This window comes from Pleurodeles waltl, chromosome 5 (genome assembly GCF_031143425.1).
Source record: "Pleurodeles waltl isolate 20211129_DDA chromosome 5, aPleWal1.hap1.20221129, whole genome shotgun sequence".
NCBI lineage: Eukaryota > Metazoa > Chordata > Amphibia > Caudata > Salamandridae > Pleurodeles > Pleurodeles waltl.
Window position 1 is genome coordinate 988,601,570 of NC_090444.1, and position 16,657 is coordinate 988,618,226.

A 16,657-nucleotide genomic window follows, 5' to 3' on the forward strand; every position below is an offset into this window, starting at 1 on the left:
GTCCCTGCTGGTGAGGGATCAGATTTTTGTCTAGTGGCAGTTTTGACTCATCATTAGGTAGCATCGCTGGTTAAGATGCCTTCTGCAAGGAACGTGTACACTGCATATCACAGAACCATGTTCTATGTGGATAGAACAGTGGGTTACTGCTTTTGTCTCAGACATCGTTTTGTTCCTTGCAGTTCATATTTTATAATGATAATATGTTACAGTTACCTATGAACTGTCATTAAGGAGCTGCATGCAAACTGCATGGTATAGGGTAGAGCATTATATTTTTTCCACAGTCTTTCATTATCCTTATGTTGCTAAAAAGGGTTTGTTTAGATATAAAAGCATTCTTATTATTAAAGCCATCCCCTACCGTTGTGGTTCGTTTTAAATATTGAGTTTCAAACACTCTAAAATCAAATATACTGAAATATCAAACACTCTTAAAATATACTACCTACTGGTATGGATGACATGTGGTTCCCACACCTTGTAACCCTCATTGTTTAATGTAACATGTTATATAGACTGATTTACACATGTATGATTCTTCGTCTCCATATAATGTGTGTAATGTTAAGTGCTCCGATACTCTACACTGGTATGAGTAGCGCTTTGAAACAAATGAAATGCCTGTGAAAGAGGGGCTATGGAGAGATGAGAGGCACTATTGGAGGGTGGTAGTGTGGGAATCTGCGCAGGAGGTGTTTGGTGCAGTGCTACAAAAGATTCTCGCATGAGGTGCTCCAGCGGTAGAGCCTGCCCTGGTTGTTAGGTAAACCAGATGATTGTCAAAATGGTGAAAGAACATAAGGGGAAAATTGCCTTCAAATATGGCCTTGACAAATCTGAATTGGGAATCTGACCGGCTGTGTATAAATAATATCATGTATATAAATCGCTTTTTTTCTAGGCTGTTTGAGTGTGTGTTTTATCAATTCCTCATTTGGCATTCATTATGTTTCCTGCAGCCCAAAATGTTTCTCCGCTACAATAAAGTTAGGTAACGTAGAGCAAATATTAGAGATAGCAATGTGTTATAGTATTGGTGGGACAAAGGTTGTCTGCGCCAAAGTGGTCCAAATGGTCGTCTTTTAAAATAAACTGACTCCACAGCAGACAAGAAAAGGTTCATATTATGAATTTGGCAGGGTGTTGCTAGCAAATTGGTATAAATATACTAACTAAAGTGGTGTGATCCATGGCCATGCAGACATAGATGAAGACATCTCCAGTCTAGAGAAACACTTACCTTTCACTTTCCCGCTAGAATCTGAAGGTGGTTCCCACGTGGCAGAAACTGCTGTTCCTTTGCCATCCAAAGGCCATACGTCAAAGCTCTCAGGGGCACTTGTTGGTGCTAATCAAAATGCAAAAATATGTCAAATAAATTAGTATATGCTGCATTTCTCCTCGTGTTATTCATTATGCTGTATAATTACAACGCTTTACAATAAAATTGATATGTCTTTAAATGAATGCTCTCGCTGTAGCGTGTAACCGCAAAACCCAACCATAAGGGCTTGATTATGTTGAGAATTGTGCATATTCCATAGTTAAAATGGTATATTGAATGATTTATTTTTCGGACGAAAGGGACTCCTAATAAGAGCCCACGAAACATCGATAAAAATGCCTTTAAACGACATCAGACTAAATTTATTCTAACTAGTGCTGATTTTCCTTCCTGGAATGACTGAGTCAGAGAATAAATTATGCCGGTGTTGACACACTTGCCCACTTTCGTCCTTAGGAATCATTTATATTTATTGTAGGGATGTCTACAACGTATTATAAAAATGGAACAAATTCGCTTTTTAGAACACACATTGTGTGCTATCGCAAACTGTTTATAGTCTGTTTTTTATTTTTTTTAAAAGAATCTTGATTAATGAAATACCGATATACTGTTTCAGTCAATTGCGGAACTAACTTTATGTATGTTTACAACAATTATTTAGTTACATAAGAAACTTCCCCCAGGGGCATTGGTTTGTCACATTCAGAGTTAGTCATCAGGATATATAACAGTCATCACCATATCAGTGTCAGCATTGGCCTGCTAATACCCCTGATCCCCCTGGCATGGCTACACGGTTGACTAACGAAATATGAGCCTCGTAGAGATCCCAACTCCCATGGAAAAACCCAGAATCCTTCCCAGTTCACACTGTCACTTGGGGTTTGCCAGCTTCCATGGATCTCGAGACACCACAGTAATCCTTAGGATTACCTTTCGTGGAGTGAACAAGCACCCAGGATTTCCTCACTACTAACATGCACGCGGTGGCAGTGAAGGACATACCACCATGTGGTTGGTGGTAACCTCGGCCCTGTCTTGTAATTGGTGGCTGGGTGGTAGAACCTTGTGGGGGAGAACAAGTACCCACTGTTAATACCTCCCTCTGCTAAGGTGGATAAATACCTTACTCATTACACCACTGTATACATCAATGGCATAAACCTAGTTCAGAATTAACTAATGGAATTTTATCAATATCTTAGGATAAATAGACCAAAAACAAAGAAATTAACTCTCTTTATGCACAAGTATGTGCACGGGTGAACCACACGCAATTCTTTACCATGTATTGTGATTGGGACGCCGCACAACCCCTCCGCCACTTTACAAGGAGAATTTGCAGGAGATCATTGTATGTGGGGTAGATGTAGCTAAATGTGCAGTGTCACCCATCAGACTGATGCACTTAGGCTCCCTAAGACGTATGGCCACATCAAAGAATGAAGAACAATATCGAATCATGATAATGAAATGTTCCATATATTTTCCAGACTGCATACAAGGGGATCATTCAAAACAATTAAGGCAGATTTAAGCATCTATCACTCATTCAATTATTGTTTTATGCCATATAAAATCACTTCAAAGAAGGATAATGTATTCAGAGGCATACATATAAGAAAAACAGTTTTGCTCATTGCAGTGAATTATAACAAATCAAAAACATAGACAAGTAAAATTACATAGCCTATCCCCAACTAGGATTTATAGGATGAAATGTCTGCCGGTACTTACCTATGGTGCTGCTATTTGAATTGTACGAAAATGCAGCAGGAAGAGTACTGGTTCTGTCGAGAATAGCTTAGGGTTGGTCCTACTATTCCTAGCTCTTTTATCCATGATGAGCTAGGTTTGGGATTTGTTGAATATCTTATTAAGCTAGTCCCGCTCCTCTTATGGGTTTCTGTCTGGTGCAGGCATCTCACTACCTTTAACAGGGAAGTAATACAGGATTGTCTCAATTGTGATCTGGAGCATAAAATTACATCGTTATCCCATGTTACAAACCTGGCTATCAATCTAGATTATCTGGAATTGTATTATGCCCCACCGTCTATTGTTAAAGCTGACGGGAAAAGGGTGAAAGCGCTATTTTTTAACTTAGCCACGGAAACAAGGAAAATCAGGGCCTTGGCGAAACCTGTTATGAGACCCTGAAAGATTTTTAAAACCAATCTTGGTTTAGAGCCTTATCTCACCCTGGTTAAAAATCATCCCTGGGAGAGATCACTACTCATCAGGTTCCAGTAGGGCTCAATACAGCATAGTATTTGTTTCCCCCCTGGCCAGTTTGATTCCAACCTTATACTGTATTGCCTTGTCTCTATGATGGTATCACACTGCAGACCATGGACCATCTGGTGCTATTTTGTCTGATGTACCATTACCCTTGAAGAAGATATTTGTTCCTCATTTTAAAATCGAGGGATTTTTATCAATGTAGACCCAGTTTCCTTTACTTCCAGATGCTGGTTGACCCAGCACCTATAGCCATAGTTGTAACCTTTTTTGAAAAAGTACTCTCTACTTGAATGCTGCCATGAAATTGCAATTACCCATTCTTAAGATTTAATGGTTGGATGTTTTTTATTTATTATTATATGTATGTCTTTTTTATCTTTATTGTATGTTATACACTGCACAGTTTAATGGTTATGTTTTTAACATATATGTCTTATTGTCTGTGCGTTTACTTGCACTTTTATGATTGTTTAATAATAATCGAATACAAGTTTTCCAAACAACCTCATGGAGTTCTCTCCTCAGAAAACTTTGTAAGAAATGTGTAGTAATCCGAAATAGAAAATTGTTCAACAAGGTCACCAACCAATGCTGACTTGTAAACCGAATTGACACCGGTAATTACAGAGATAATACGTTGTTGGTAAATCGCTTGATGATCCCGTTGTTTGTATTATTTGTTTTAGCTGTGTGTGCAGACCCAAGCTCGCGGTTTTTTGGGGTTGCCTCTTACGTCTTTATCGATACATAGAAATGGTAATTTGTGGCGTGAGAATTACATTTTCAGTTTGCATTTTCAACATCTCCAATATAGTACAATGTTGTGACATCTTCACTACATCCCATGGTATGGTTTCTACTCCTTATTTTGCAAACTCATCAAGACAACACATTAAGGTAGTTCACAACCAATACAGCACCGGAGTTCTACATCAGAAATGAGCTATACATAGATACTCACCCTTTTCCCCCTCAGAGAAATAACTTCTTCCTTTTCTAACACCTTGTGTTTATACCTTTAAAGTGTACCATAGTCACAAGAGAATCACTTGCTTACAACTTGACAAACACAACTGCAGTTTTTTGTTGCTGTCAGCAGCAGTTCCTGTATTGAATAGAACACCGGAAAACACATTCATGTATTCCTATTTTCTATTGCATTTCTTATAATTTGCATGGGAAACTTTTGCTTATCACAGAAGTGTATTTCTCCATATGTGTATGCTAGCAGAAGGAGTGCATTGTTTGAACACCATAAATTCACGTGGAACACCCTTTATATGATTATAAGAAATGCATCTTTTTTCAGTATCCCCAAGGGATTTGTTTTCTTTTCTGATTTATGGCCCCTGGATAACTTCTGTTCAGCGGCGGCTTGTACCTTTTTAAAATGGTTGGGAGATTGAAGTGCCCCACCACATCGCAATTTAAAAAAAAAAAAACACCCCGTCCCTCCAAAACCCCAACATAAACCACCGCTTTGTCCTAAGCCCCAAATAACACTAATTATAACACAAACACTACACTTACATGTACTACATGCGTACATAACATAACACACATTCATTACACAAACAGTGCACGTCCTCCTCAGTGTGCTTCTGCTCTCCGATGACGTCCAGTCCTAACCAATCTAGGCGCTGCTCTCATGCTGTCAACCAGCATGAAAGAAGCGCCTGGATTGGATGGAGCAATCTGGCTGGACACTCCTTCAGGCCCTGAAGGCCTGTGTCTGGTCTCCACCCAGCTCTCTTAGACAACTGAGTGGAGAACTTCAAAGTGCGCATGTCACTTTAGCTGGCGCAAAGTAGCCTGCCAACGTAACATGCGCACTTTGGAGAGTCCCTGCTAGGGACTGCTCCAGTCCTCTGGTGGAAGCAGAGTCAGTCTTCTGTTGCCACCAGCAGAGAACATGTCCAGCATGTTTCTGGGCTTGTGCGCTGCGGGGGGAAAAAATGACAATGAAATCTGTTCACTGCCATTCTGTTTTTCCTGCGTGCTCGCCGTGGGTGAGGGGGTGACGCTCCAATGCCCTTGAGAAGAAACCACCACTGCTTTTGTTTGATCTTTAGACAATTAGGGCCTGATGAACAGATCTGAAAGACATGTGCCCTTCTGTATAGCTGGAAAACAATTTTGTAATTGAAGTGGATTACTTTGGTTAGTCAGCTGTAATTGCAGTCACAGACTACGAAAAAATACATTTTCCAGATTTGAGCCTGCAGACAAATTCGACTATTTAGACTTCTGGCAGAGGATCTCACACTATATTTTGAGATCTCAGCTTACCTGGTGGGAATCGGACTGCCATCATTGCATCCGCACAGGAGATGCTTCTATGGAAGAGAAGTAAGCGAGGGTTTGTACTACAAAAAAAAAAAAGGTAACGGCCCTTGCATGGTGTTTTTCTCCCTGTGCATCATGGTCATTGTGTACTTTGGCTCCGCAGGTCCACCAAGCCTCATATGGCTGACCCGGTAACAGAAAAATAGTGACAACTGTCCTTCCCTAAATAGAGTGGGGAAACCATCACTGTAACCCAGTGACTCAGTGACAATTTGGCATTCAGTTCAAGGGTTTCGGATTCTGCATTGAAGTGAGGCACTAGAAACCATGATTTCCCAACTACAACTGGGGTAAAGGAAACACAAGTCAAATCTTTTTCTCCTTGCAGCTGAAAAACTAGCATAGACTCCAATGAGGACAATTATGTGAACTACATAGTCGCAGCGTTTAGGTAAGTAAGTAAACAACAAAATAGTCACATTGGATATTGTATAATCTACATTGCTAAAATGAATTTTGGAAAGGTGTCTTATTTCTGTCTAAAAGTTTGAACAGTCTGAACCTATGGCTTAAATTCTTCCTTTTGACTGAGCCTCACAGAACCCTGGGGCAGATATGAAAAGTGGCACTGCACCTAGTACAGCGTGACTTATATTGCACCCCTTAGCACCCCCTAACGCCACCATGTGTGCGCCGTATTTAAAATACAGCGCACCATGGCAGTAGACAGGGTGACTAGTGTATTAATCGTTGGCGCTAGTCCGGTGCTTTGCAGGATTAGCGTAAAAAATTATGATGCAAATCCTGCAAAGCACCCAGAGGCCCATTGAAAACAATGGGAGTCTCTTTAAAACACCTGCAGAGAGCAGGTGTTAAAAATACAAATAGAAGTGATGCAAAGAAATCTCTTAGATTTCTTTGTGCCATTTTTTCTGCCCCCCTAGCGCCGGAACGCCCCCCTTGCATACATTATGCCTGGCGCTGGCACAATGTGGTGCAATGGGACACAAATCAGTGCAATGCAGGCATTGCACCACTTTGTGAATATGGTGCAGCATTTTCTGCCTTCCAACGCCACATTAGCATTAAAAACATGATGCTAATGTGGCGTTGGAATGACGCTAGGCCCTCATAAATCTGGACTCTTGTGCCTCAGGGTTAATAGCTGTTTTTCACACTGCATCATCTCTAAAGTAAGATGGACTGCTTGCAAACATCACATGCATATAGGCCTTCCTGTTCGTTCAGTGGCAAGTCTTCTCTTTAAGGGGAAGGGGACTTACTCAGAAGCTGTTCTCGGAATGAGGTTTGAGAAGATCGGTCCAGAGGGATGTTGTAATAAAAAAACGCTGCAATCCCAATTTGGGGAGAGAGTTGATCAGAATAGAGAAAAAAAGAGAAAACTGTTTACTTGCTAAAATAATTCTTGACGTGGTTAGAGTGAGTATCTTCAGCTTAATCCCGCATCTCCGCCCTTAAAGCAGCTCCACAGCATAACAGCAAAACTTCTTACTGATCTTGGTGTTGTCAGAAAAACTAGTGCTGAGGATCTCGACATCTTTTTCAGCTACCTATAATCACAATTATTTGCTGCTATATAAAAAGTACTGTTTTTAAAAGACAAAGGGGGTTATTCTAACTTTGGAGGAGTGTTAATCCGTCCCAAAAATGACGGTAAAGTGACGGATATACCACCAGCCGTATTACGAGTTCCATAGGATATAATGGACTCGTAATACGGCTGGTGGTAAATCCGTCACTTTTCCGTCACTTTTGGGACGGATTAACACCTCCTCCAAAGTTAGAATAACCCCCAAAGTATTCATAAAAATTAGTCTCTTGAGCAAATTACCTTAGGCCAGAGGTCTTCAAAAATATGTATGCTGCTCTGCATCATGGAAAAAAATTATTTGTCCTCTCTCCCGAGTGACAAACATTATTTTATAAAGATTTTATAAAACTGGCAGCTCTAAACATATTTAGCAATTCAAAATTGCAGTTATGTTCTTTCATCTCTTTTAATGGAAAGCAGAAAGGACTTGATAGCTAGTTGGGTGGCATGCAGATCCAGCAGCTTTATTTGATCGTGGTGCTTCACTTAAGACAAGATGCCTCAGATCTCCACATCATCTAATTGACTTCCCAAACTGAAAGATGATGCATCTGTTACTACTTGGCTCGGGAGGGGCAGTTATGGAGAACGCTCTGCCTCAGATCAAACTAGCATCTGTCATTTTCCAATAACAGTCCTGCTCCACATCATCAGAGAAACAAATATTGGCCCATATTTATAGTTTTTGGTGCAAAACTGCGCTAATGCAGTTTTGCATCAGAAACGATACCGCCAGCTTGCGTCATTTTCAGACCCATGTCGGACGTCATATTAATAGTGCAAGTCAGTGGTAAGGCCCTGCTAGCGTCCTGAAAACCGACGCTAGCCATGTGGGGGTGGCAGTAGGGAAGGAGGAGGTTATGGCTCAAAAAAATGATGCTAGCCTGATTAGAAGCCAAAAAAATGCCTCTAACGGGACTAGTGCCATTTCCTGGCACACAACCACCAAAAACATAACTCCTGTCTTAGGAAAGACAGGAGTCATGCTCACCACCCCAGTTGCCAGCACAGGGGACAAGTGACCCCTGGGCATGGCCATTGCACCCTGTGCCATGCAGGGGCCCCCAAGTTAGGGCCCCCAATGGCAAAAAAATAATTATAAAAAATACTTACCTGGACCTACCTGGAATGGGGTCCCCCATACTCAGGGTTCCCCATCCTCAGGTGTCCCTCTGGTGGGGGTGGGTGTGTTCCTGGGGCTTGGGAAGGGCTCCTGTGGAACCATTCCATAAAGTCTGACCACGGAAATGGCTCCACAGGTCCCCTAATGCCTGGTCTGACCCAGATGTTAAATAATGGGGTTAAGCAAGCTTTGCACCATTATTTAGGCCCGCCTCACACCCGTGCTTCATTTTAGCAAGGGGGATAAATATGGAGCTATGGAGATAGCACAATTTTTTGGATGGGAACGCCTGCCTTGCATCTCATTGACGCAAGATAGGTTCACTCATCCAAAAATGGTGGAAACTCCTATATTTTGACGTTAGATGTGTCTAACGTCAAAATATAAATAAATATGGAGTTGAGTAAAAAAATGACACAAATTTGGGTCAAAAAGAGTATAAATAGGCCCTGATTGTTTGAAAGGCTTCCCACTGATGGGCCACTGCAGGTGTACATTCCTTTCAAGAAACTGCATATGCCACAGAGCAGCAAGCACCACCAGGATTCAAGCAACTAATAGAAAAAGGAGCTTCAAAACTATCAGAGCTGGAACAACAGCTCTCACCCGAAACATAGGGCTCATAGCTGGAGTGTACTGGACTCAATGCGGAGCTGGAAAGACCTTGAATGCAATTATAAATGGCCCCAGTGAAGCTCAATCTCAGTGATGATTGTTGATGAGATGTAATAATTAAACCCCATATAGTAAATCAGCTGGTAAACTATCTCAATAGTGCAGAGACCTACGTGATACCGAATCCAGCTATTTCCATGACCTTTCAATCTGAATTGTATGTTTTGCAGTTGAGGGTGAATATAAGAACAGTTAGGTGGAAGTGGGGCAAAGAACGCTAGCAAGCAAACATTGATGATAAAGTTAGTAAGCTTTCCAAGATGTGCATAAGCAAAGGCTTCAACCTGCTTTGCATTACCAGCACGCCCAGGGCCCCAGTTACTTTTCTTCCTCTCCATCGATCTGAGTATCACAATTATTGTGCAATGTTTGTCATCAGGTGGTAATATTTATTATTCCCAATACAATATTTTTATCTTCTTAAGACATTGTAAGCACTAAAAAAAACACCAAATGAGAAAAGCACATGTTGCAACTTACTTTATTATTCAAATGTGGAACTAGTAACTTATATCGGACCAAAAAATGCCTTTTCGGCCATAGGTTGTCAGTAGCTTGGACTTGAGACAAAGCGTTGCCACCTCTGCATTATAGACTGGTAACTTGGGATGTTTTTCACCAAGGGCCTCTGAGCGACTTCAAAAAAGCAATGAGAACAGAGCGCGCGCAAGCCGCCGACAAAGATGGCCGCCTGGCCTACGGAGCTCCGCGCATCGTCGGGCGAGTTTCTACCACCGGAGCCGTTTTTTAAAATCTTTTTAATGTCGTTTCACTAGGAACAACTATGGGATGTTTTGGTGAGCATCTTTATCGTTTTTTGGGCTGCCTAGCTTATTTCCTGACTTTGTAACTACGTTTTCTTACTTCTCCTCATGAGTGCGGCCATTTTGACTAACTTTGCTCACCATTACATTATACTTTTTTGAATATTTGACTTTGTTTTTTGCGCAAGCCTGGTTATTTATTTTTGCTGTTTCGTGAACATATTTTTGGAGTTCCTGTGTCACATGCTTTCTTACTGAAGTCTTTTTATTTTTATATGGGCAAACTAAAGAAAAGAAAATCTCTGTCGCATCAGTCCTCCTCAGCTGACAAACTTTCGCCCTTTTACAACTGGACACTTCTGCTGCAGCGTCTTCTTCTTCCATATCAAAGATGTCTTCCTCATCTTCTTCGCCTAAAGTTCCTCAGAATATTTCTACATCCACTCATAAGAGGGTCAAACAGGACCCACCTTCACCAGTAAAATCTCCTTTGCCGATCTCTCTTGAACTTTTACTTGACGAAATACGCACAGTGCGTGCTTTTATCGAAGAAACTAATTCTCGGATACAAAGGGGGTCATTCTGACCCTGGCGGCCGGTGACCGCCAGGGTCACCGACCACGGGAGCACCGCCAACAGGCTGGCGGTGCTCCCGAGGGCATTCTGACCGCGGCGGTTCAGCCGCGGTCAGAAAGGGTAAACCGGCGGTCTCCCGCCGGTTTACCACTGCCCTACAGAATCCTCCATGGCTGCGGAGCACGCTCCGCAGCCATGGGGATTCTGACACCCCCTACCGCCATCCTGTTCCTGGCGGGTCTCCCGCCGGGAACAGGATGGCGGTAGGGGGTGCCGCGGGGCCCCTGGGGGCCCCTGCAGTGCCCATGCCCATGGCATGGGCACTGCAGGGGCCCCCGTAAGAGGGCCCCGCAAAGTATTTCAGTGTCTGCAAAGCAGACATTGAAATACGCGACGGGTGCAACTGCACCCGTCGCACCCCTGCAACTACGCCGGCTCAATTCTGAGCCGGCGTCCTCGTTGCAGGGGCATTTCCGCTGGGCCGGCGGGCGCTCTTTCGGAGAGCGCCCGCCGGCCCAGTGGAAATGTCTAAATGGCCGCCGCGGTCTTTTGACCGCGGTGCGGTCATTTCACGGCGGAGGCCGTCCGCCAAGGTTAAAATCACCCCCAAAATCTTGATTCTAAGTGGTCTCAAATGGAAGTGAGAGTCTCTGCTTTGGAACAAAGAGTCAGCGGCGTGCAGGATGAAACACATAAAATTATTAGTTTGGAGAAGGAAGTGGCAACCTTGAAGACTCTTACAGAGGACTTGGAAAACAGAAATAGGCACAATAATCTTCGCCTTTATGGATTACCGGAGGGTCTTGAAGGGAGTGACCCAATTTCATTTTTTACCTCATTCTTTCCACAGTTGGTGGGTCTACCATCTTCTGCAGAATTGAACATCCAAAGAGCACACCGCATTGGTCATCGTCCTCCGCATTCCTCCACATCTTAACCAAGAGGTGTGATTATTATCTTTCTTGAATTTACTGACTTATTGAGAATTCATAACGCTGCGAAAGCCAAAAAACTAATTTCTTGGCAGGGAAGTAAAATCTTCATCTCACAGGATGTGTCCAAAGCTACAGCAGACAGGAGGAAAGAGTTTTTGGATCTTCGTCCACAGCTTCGTGACTTGGGAGCTCGTTTTGGATTATTCCATCCGTGTTTGTTCAAACTGACATATCAAAACAAGACCACTTCATTTACCTCTACTGCAGTTCTTTGTGATTTTCTACGACTACACTCTACAAATTCTATGGAAACAGCTGATCTTTCTACACGTTGACTATATACGTTTCTTAATTTATTATGCCCTTTCATTACTACTGCGTTATAATTGATGGTCCTTCATATGCAGTTTGTACAGTATATTATATTGCCGTGACTACGGACCCTTTTTTTTCTTAATGTATTGTTTTCTTTTCACAAGTTCCTGGTGTTCTATAATCATTATTTTTGCTTGTAACTGTTGTCCGTTGATGTGTTCCGTTCCCTTGCTGTGCCGTCTTCAGTCTGTGCTGTCACCACCCCTCCCCTATTGTTCATTCATCTCAGGTATGTTTTTGCAGTCGTCTTTATTTGACATGTACTGTCTCTTCTTTTTTTCTTGACTATTTTCCATCCTTTTTCCTGCTGTTTTCCCTATACTCTTCTCTCCTTTTGTTTTCTCTGTTTTCTTTTCCCTTATGTGTATTTTCAGTTATTTATGGTACAAGGCCTTTCGTGTATAGATGTGGTTATGTAACGTAAATTCAGGGTTGTTTCATGGTATGTCAAAGGATTTATTAACCCAATCAACAGGCAGAGAATTTTATCCCATTTATCAAAATATAATCCAGACTTGGTTCTTCCACAGGAGACCCATTTGACGGATTCTGAAGCTCTGAAACTCAAAAAAGGCTGGGTGGGCAATGTGTTTACTTCACCTTCATCAATAAAGGTAATGGTGTAATTGTGCTTTGCCATAAAAAATTATCAGTTAATGTTATTTCGCAAGCTTCGGATTCTGATGACAGGTGGCTCTTTGTGAGGCTCAGTATTAATGGGATTACAATGACTATTGGCAATTTTTATGGTCCAAATAATCCAGATTATTTTTTCTGGCCCAATATTACTAAACAATGTTTGCATTATAATGATGATTTTCTTCTTATTGGAGGGGATTGCAATCAAATTCTTGATCCCTTTATAGATAGGCAATCTGTAATTAAATTTTCTCCCCATAAAATGCATAAACAATTTAAGGCATTTTTATCACAATGTAACTTAATTGACTCATGGAGAACTTGTAATCCTGATAATAGGGATTTTTCGTTTTATTCTCCACCACATGGCTCCTTATCTAGACTTGACCATATTTTTGTTTCTAAATCATTATCCCAAAACCTTATTAACTCCTCCATTGAACCTATGGTAATATCTGATCATGCCCCAGTCATTACAGATTTTGACTTGCTCCCGTTGCATCCCATGTCCAATAGGTGGCGTTTTAATAATTCTCTATTACTTGATTCTAAATTTTCCACTTCCTTTGTTGCCTTTGCGGACACATTTTTTCACGTTTCTCCACAATTGTTATGGGATTCGTTTAAGGGTGCGGCTCGTGGTCATATAATACATTTTGTTTCTAATAAAAATAAATCTTTTAATGCCCAGCATCAAGCACTGCTTCTCAAAATTAAACGCTTAGAACATCAGTATTATTCTTCCTCCTCCAATTTTAATATACAAGAACTTATTCAGGCAAAACTGCAATTTAACAAAATCTCCACGGATAATGCTTCCTCTTTTCTTCTACATATTAGTGCCCATTATTATGGAGGTCGAAATAGAGCGGGGAAGCTTCTGGCTAATTATTTAAAAGTTTGAAAGCAACGCCATAATGTGAAGTCTATAGTTTCAAATACTGGTGTGTCCCTTTTTAAGGGTGAAGATATTTTAGCTGAATTTGTTAATTATTATCAGACACTTTATACTCCTGAGTCAGTCCCGACCCCCTTACAGATTGATGATTATTTAAAGAATATTCAAAACTCTAATAAGGCACTGATTGATTCTACTTCACTTGAAGCAGATATTACTTCGTGAAATTTTTTTAGAGCCCTTCAATCTCTAAAAAAAGGTAAAACTCTTGGTCCAGATGGATTTACAGTGGAATTTTTTTTACATTTTTCTGACATGCTACTTCCCAAACTTTTTCAGCTTTTCCAATTCTTCATGGGTTCTGGCTCTACAGTGGGCACATTTCAGGAAGCTTCGATATGCCTAATTCCAAAGGACGGTAAGGATCATACTTTTTGTAAATTTTTTAGACCAATCTCTCTTCTCAATACAGATTATAAAATCTTTGCTAAATTATTAGCCCTACGTCTTGATAACCTTTTACCTGCGCTGATAAGTAAGGAACAAACAGGTTTTGTCAAAGGTAGACTTGCTTCTGACAATTCTAGAACATTCTTTAATGTAGTCAGCAAAGCTCCCGCTCTGTCGTATTCTTTAGCTGCAATTTCCATAGATGCTGAGAAAGCGTTTGACTGGTTGGACTGGTCTTTTCTATTAAAAGCTTTATCCTGGCATGGTTTAGGGCCTCATTTCATTTCATTTATCTCTTTGCTTTATCAATCTCCAATGGTATTGATATTGGTAAATGGGTAATTGTCTAGAAATTTTGTATTACGCCGAGGTGTACGTCAAGGGTGTCCGCTCTCTCCACTCCTTTTTATTCTAGCTCTTGAGCCCTTTTAATCCAGTATAAGAAATAACATTAAAATTGAAGGTTTCCAGTATAGCGAGAAACATTTAAAATTAACGGCGTATGCAGATGATATACTTTTCTATATCTCAAACCCTGAGCTCTCGATTCCATCTCTACTTCGGGAAATTTAGGATTTTTCCTTGATTTCAGGTTATAAGATAAATTCAGATAAAACTGAAATCCTCCCTCTAACAAAATTTTGTTTTAAAGCATCGTTTGATATCACTGGTTTTCACTGGAATTCTTCCAAGATTAAATATTTAGGCATTTGGTTCACTTCATCCATTAAAAAAACCATTGAAGTAAATATTTCAGAGGCTTTAGAGAAAGTTGATAGATCGATTCTGGCTTGCAATCCCTTATTTTTATTGTGGTGGGGTCGTCTTGACTCCATTAAAATTATGATTTCTCCTAACATTTTATATAGCCTATCCATGATTCCGCTTCCTTTACCTGGTACCTTTTTTACACAATTGGACTCCAGACTGTCTAAATTCCTCTGGAACAATAAGAAATCTAGAATTTCTCTTAGTCATCTTCGCCGCAGGAGGGAGGAGTCAATTTTCCTGATTTTAGATTGTATCACAAATCCTTTTGTTTGTGTCAAGCTTCTAGGTGGGTCTCCCGGTCAGAATCTAGGTTTACTCCATTATGGTTGGATATTGAGTGTTCTTTTCTTTTGCCTTTTTCCCCTAGTGAGGTGGTATCCTTTTCCTATAAGATTTTCACTTATCTCCTCTCTGCTTCTTAAAAATACTTGTTCTCTTCTGCGTTCTCAAGATTTACCTCCATCTGTTTCTCATTCCTCTTTTCTGAATTCCCCTATTTGGCATAATTGTCGTATCACTATTAATAAAAAAAACCTTATTTTGGAAATCCTGGCGACAAAGAAATATAATTTGGGTCAAAGATTTATTCTCCAATAATACTCCACTTTCTTTTTCACAATTCCAACTTCTATTTCATTGTCCCAATTCATTTATGCCTAAATATCTTCTTCTTATTAATATTATTCTTGATGTACTTTTTTCCTTGCCTTCCCCTTCTTCTTCTTCGGAACTACCCTTTTCTTTGTCCTCCTTTCTTATCTTGTATCCTAAGGCATCAAATATCTATAAACTTTTTCAGTCTCCTGTTTTGACGCGTCCTAAATCTAAAATTGAACCTCAATGGGAATTGGATTTGGGATGTACCTGGACTGTTTCCTTTTGGAATAAGGTGTGGCATCGATCTTATAAAATATCCAGATCAGCTTCTACCACACAGCCACTTTTCTTTCTTTATCACAGACTTTATTTGACCCCTTCTACTATAGCAACATTTTCTGTATCCTCCACTTCGAGTTTCTGGTCCTGCGATAGCCCAAAGGGAGATCTTATGCATATCCTTTTTGAATGTCCTCCTAATGTCTCTTTTTGGAGAAAAGTTTGGTGTCAACTTACCTGCATTTTTCATTTGCAATCCCAATTATCTCCGCTGGTGCTTTTTTTAGGTAGTCTCTCTGCGGACATTGTTTCAGAGGATGATAATTTAAAATTGTTTGATCTCATGTTAGCTCTGGCCTTTCAACAAATTACTCTCAATTGGAAAAATTCATAAAATATTTCCTATAAAGCTTGGTGGAATAATGTTTGTCACTGCCATAGACTAGATATTGCTTTTACCTCTTTATGCTGCCCTACTATAAATAGAGATATGTACTGGTTACCTTTGACTGATTATCTTAATGCTGTTGCATGTAATTCTACTAATTGTACATTATCTGAGAATTTTAAGCCACCATGAATTCTTTATTTTCTCTGTTCCTGAATGAATTTTAATTTAGCTTACATTTATGCCTTTTTGAATATTACTTTTTTTCTTTTATTTACCTGTTGAAGATCCAATGCATCTTTCGCATTGTAAATGGTCTTGTTCCGTTTTCATTGTTTCTTCCCCTTTTTATACTTTTAAAATGTTAAACAGCTTTTACAATTCCTTTCAAAATTATATCATTATCAGTGTGACAGATATCTTGTATTGTTAGTATGTAACCCCTATGTATTTTGATTTTAATAAAGCTGATTTACCTTAAAAAAAAAGCAATGAGAACTCTATAATGTTGGACTTTTTTGCTTATGCAGGGTAATCCCCAATCTTTTTGCCTCCTGCCTCCTATTTCTTCTGACCTGTTGCTGTTGGCTTTTGAACTCTGAGCACTTTACCACTGCTAACCAGTGCTAAAGTGCATGTGCTCTCTGTGTAAATTGTATGTAATTGGTTTATCCATGATTGGCATATTTGTTTTACTGCTAAGTCCCTAGTAAAGTGCACTGGAGGTGCCCAGGGCATGTAAATCAAATGCTAC

The 16,657-nt window shown here is 40.4% G+C and overlaps 1 protein-coding gene across 1 annotated transcript in view; it reads right to left on the reverse strand.

Annotated features, from left to right (window-relative positions):
* Window positions 1–16,657, reverse strand: part of FNDC1 (fibronectin type III domain containing 1) — a 1,110,328-nt gene that overhangs the window by 727,410 nt on the left and 366,261 nt on the right. The window contains exon 6 of the mRNA XM_069235143.1: window positions 1,244–1,351. Within this exon, the coding sequence (XP_069091244.1) occupies window positions 1,244–1,351 (108 nt within the window). The remainder of the gene's footprint in view (window positions 1–1,243; window positions 1,352–16,657) is intronic.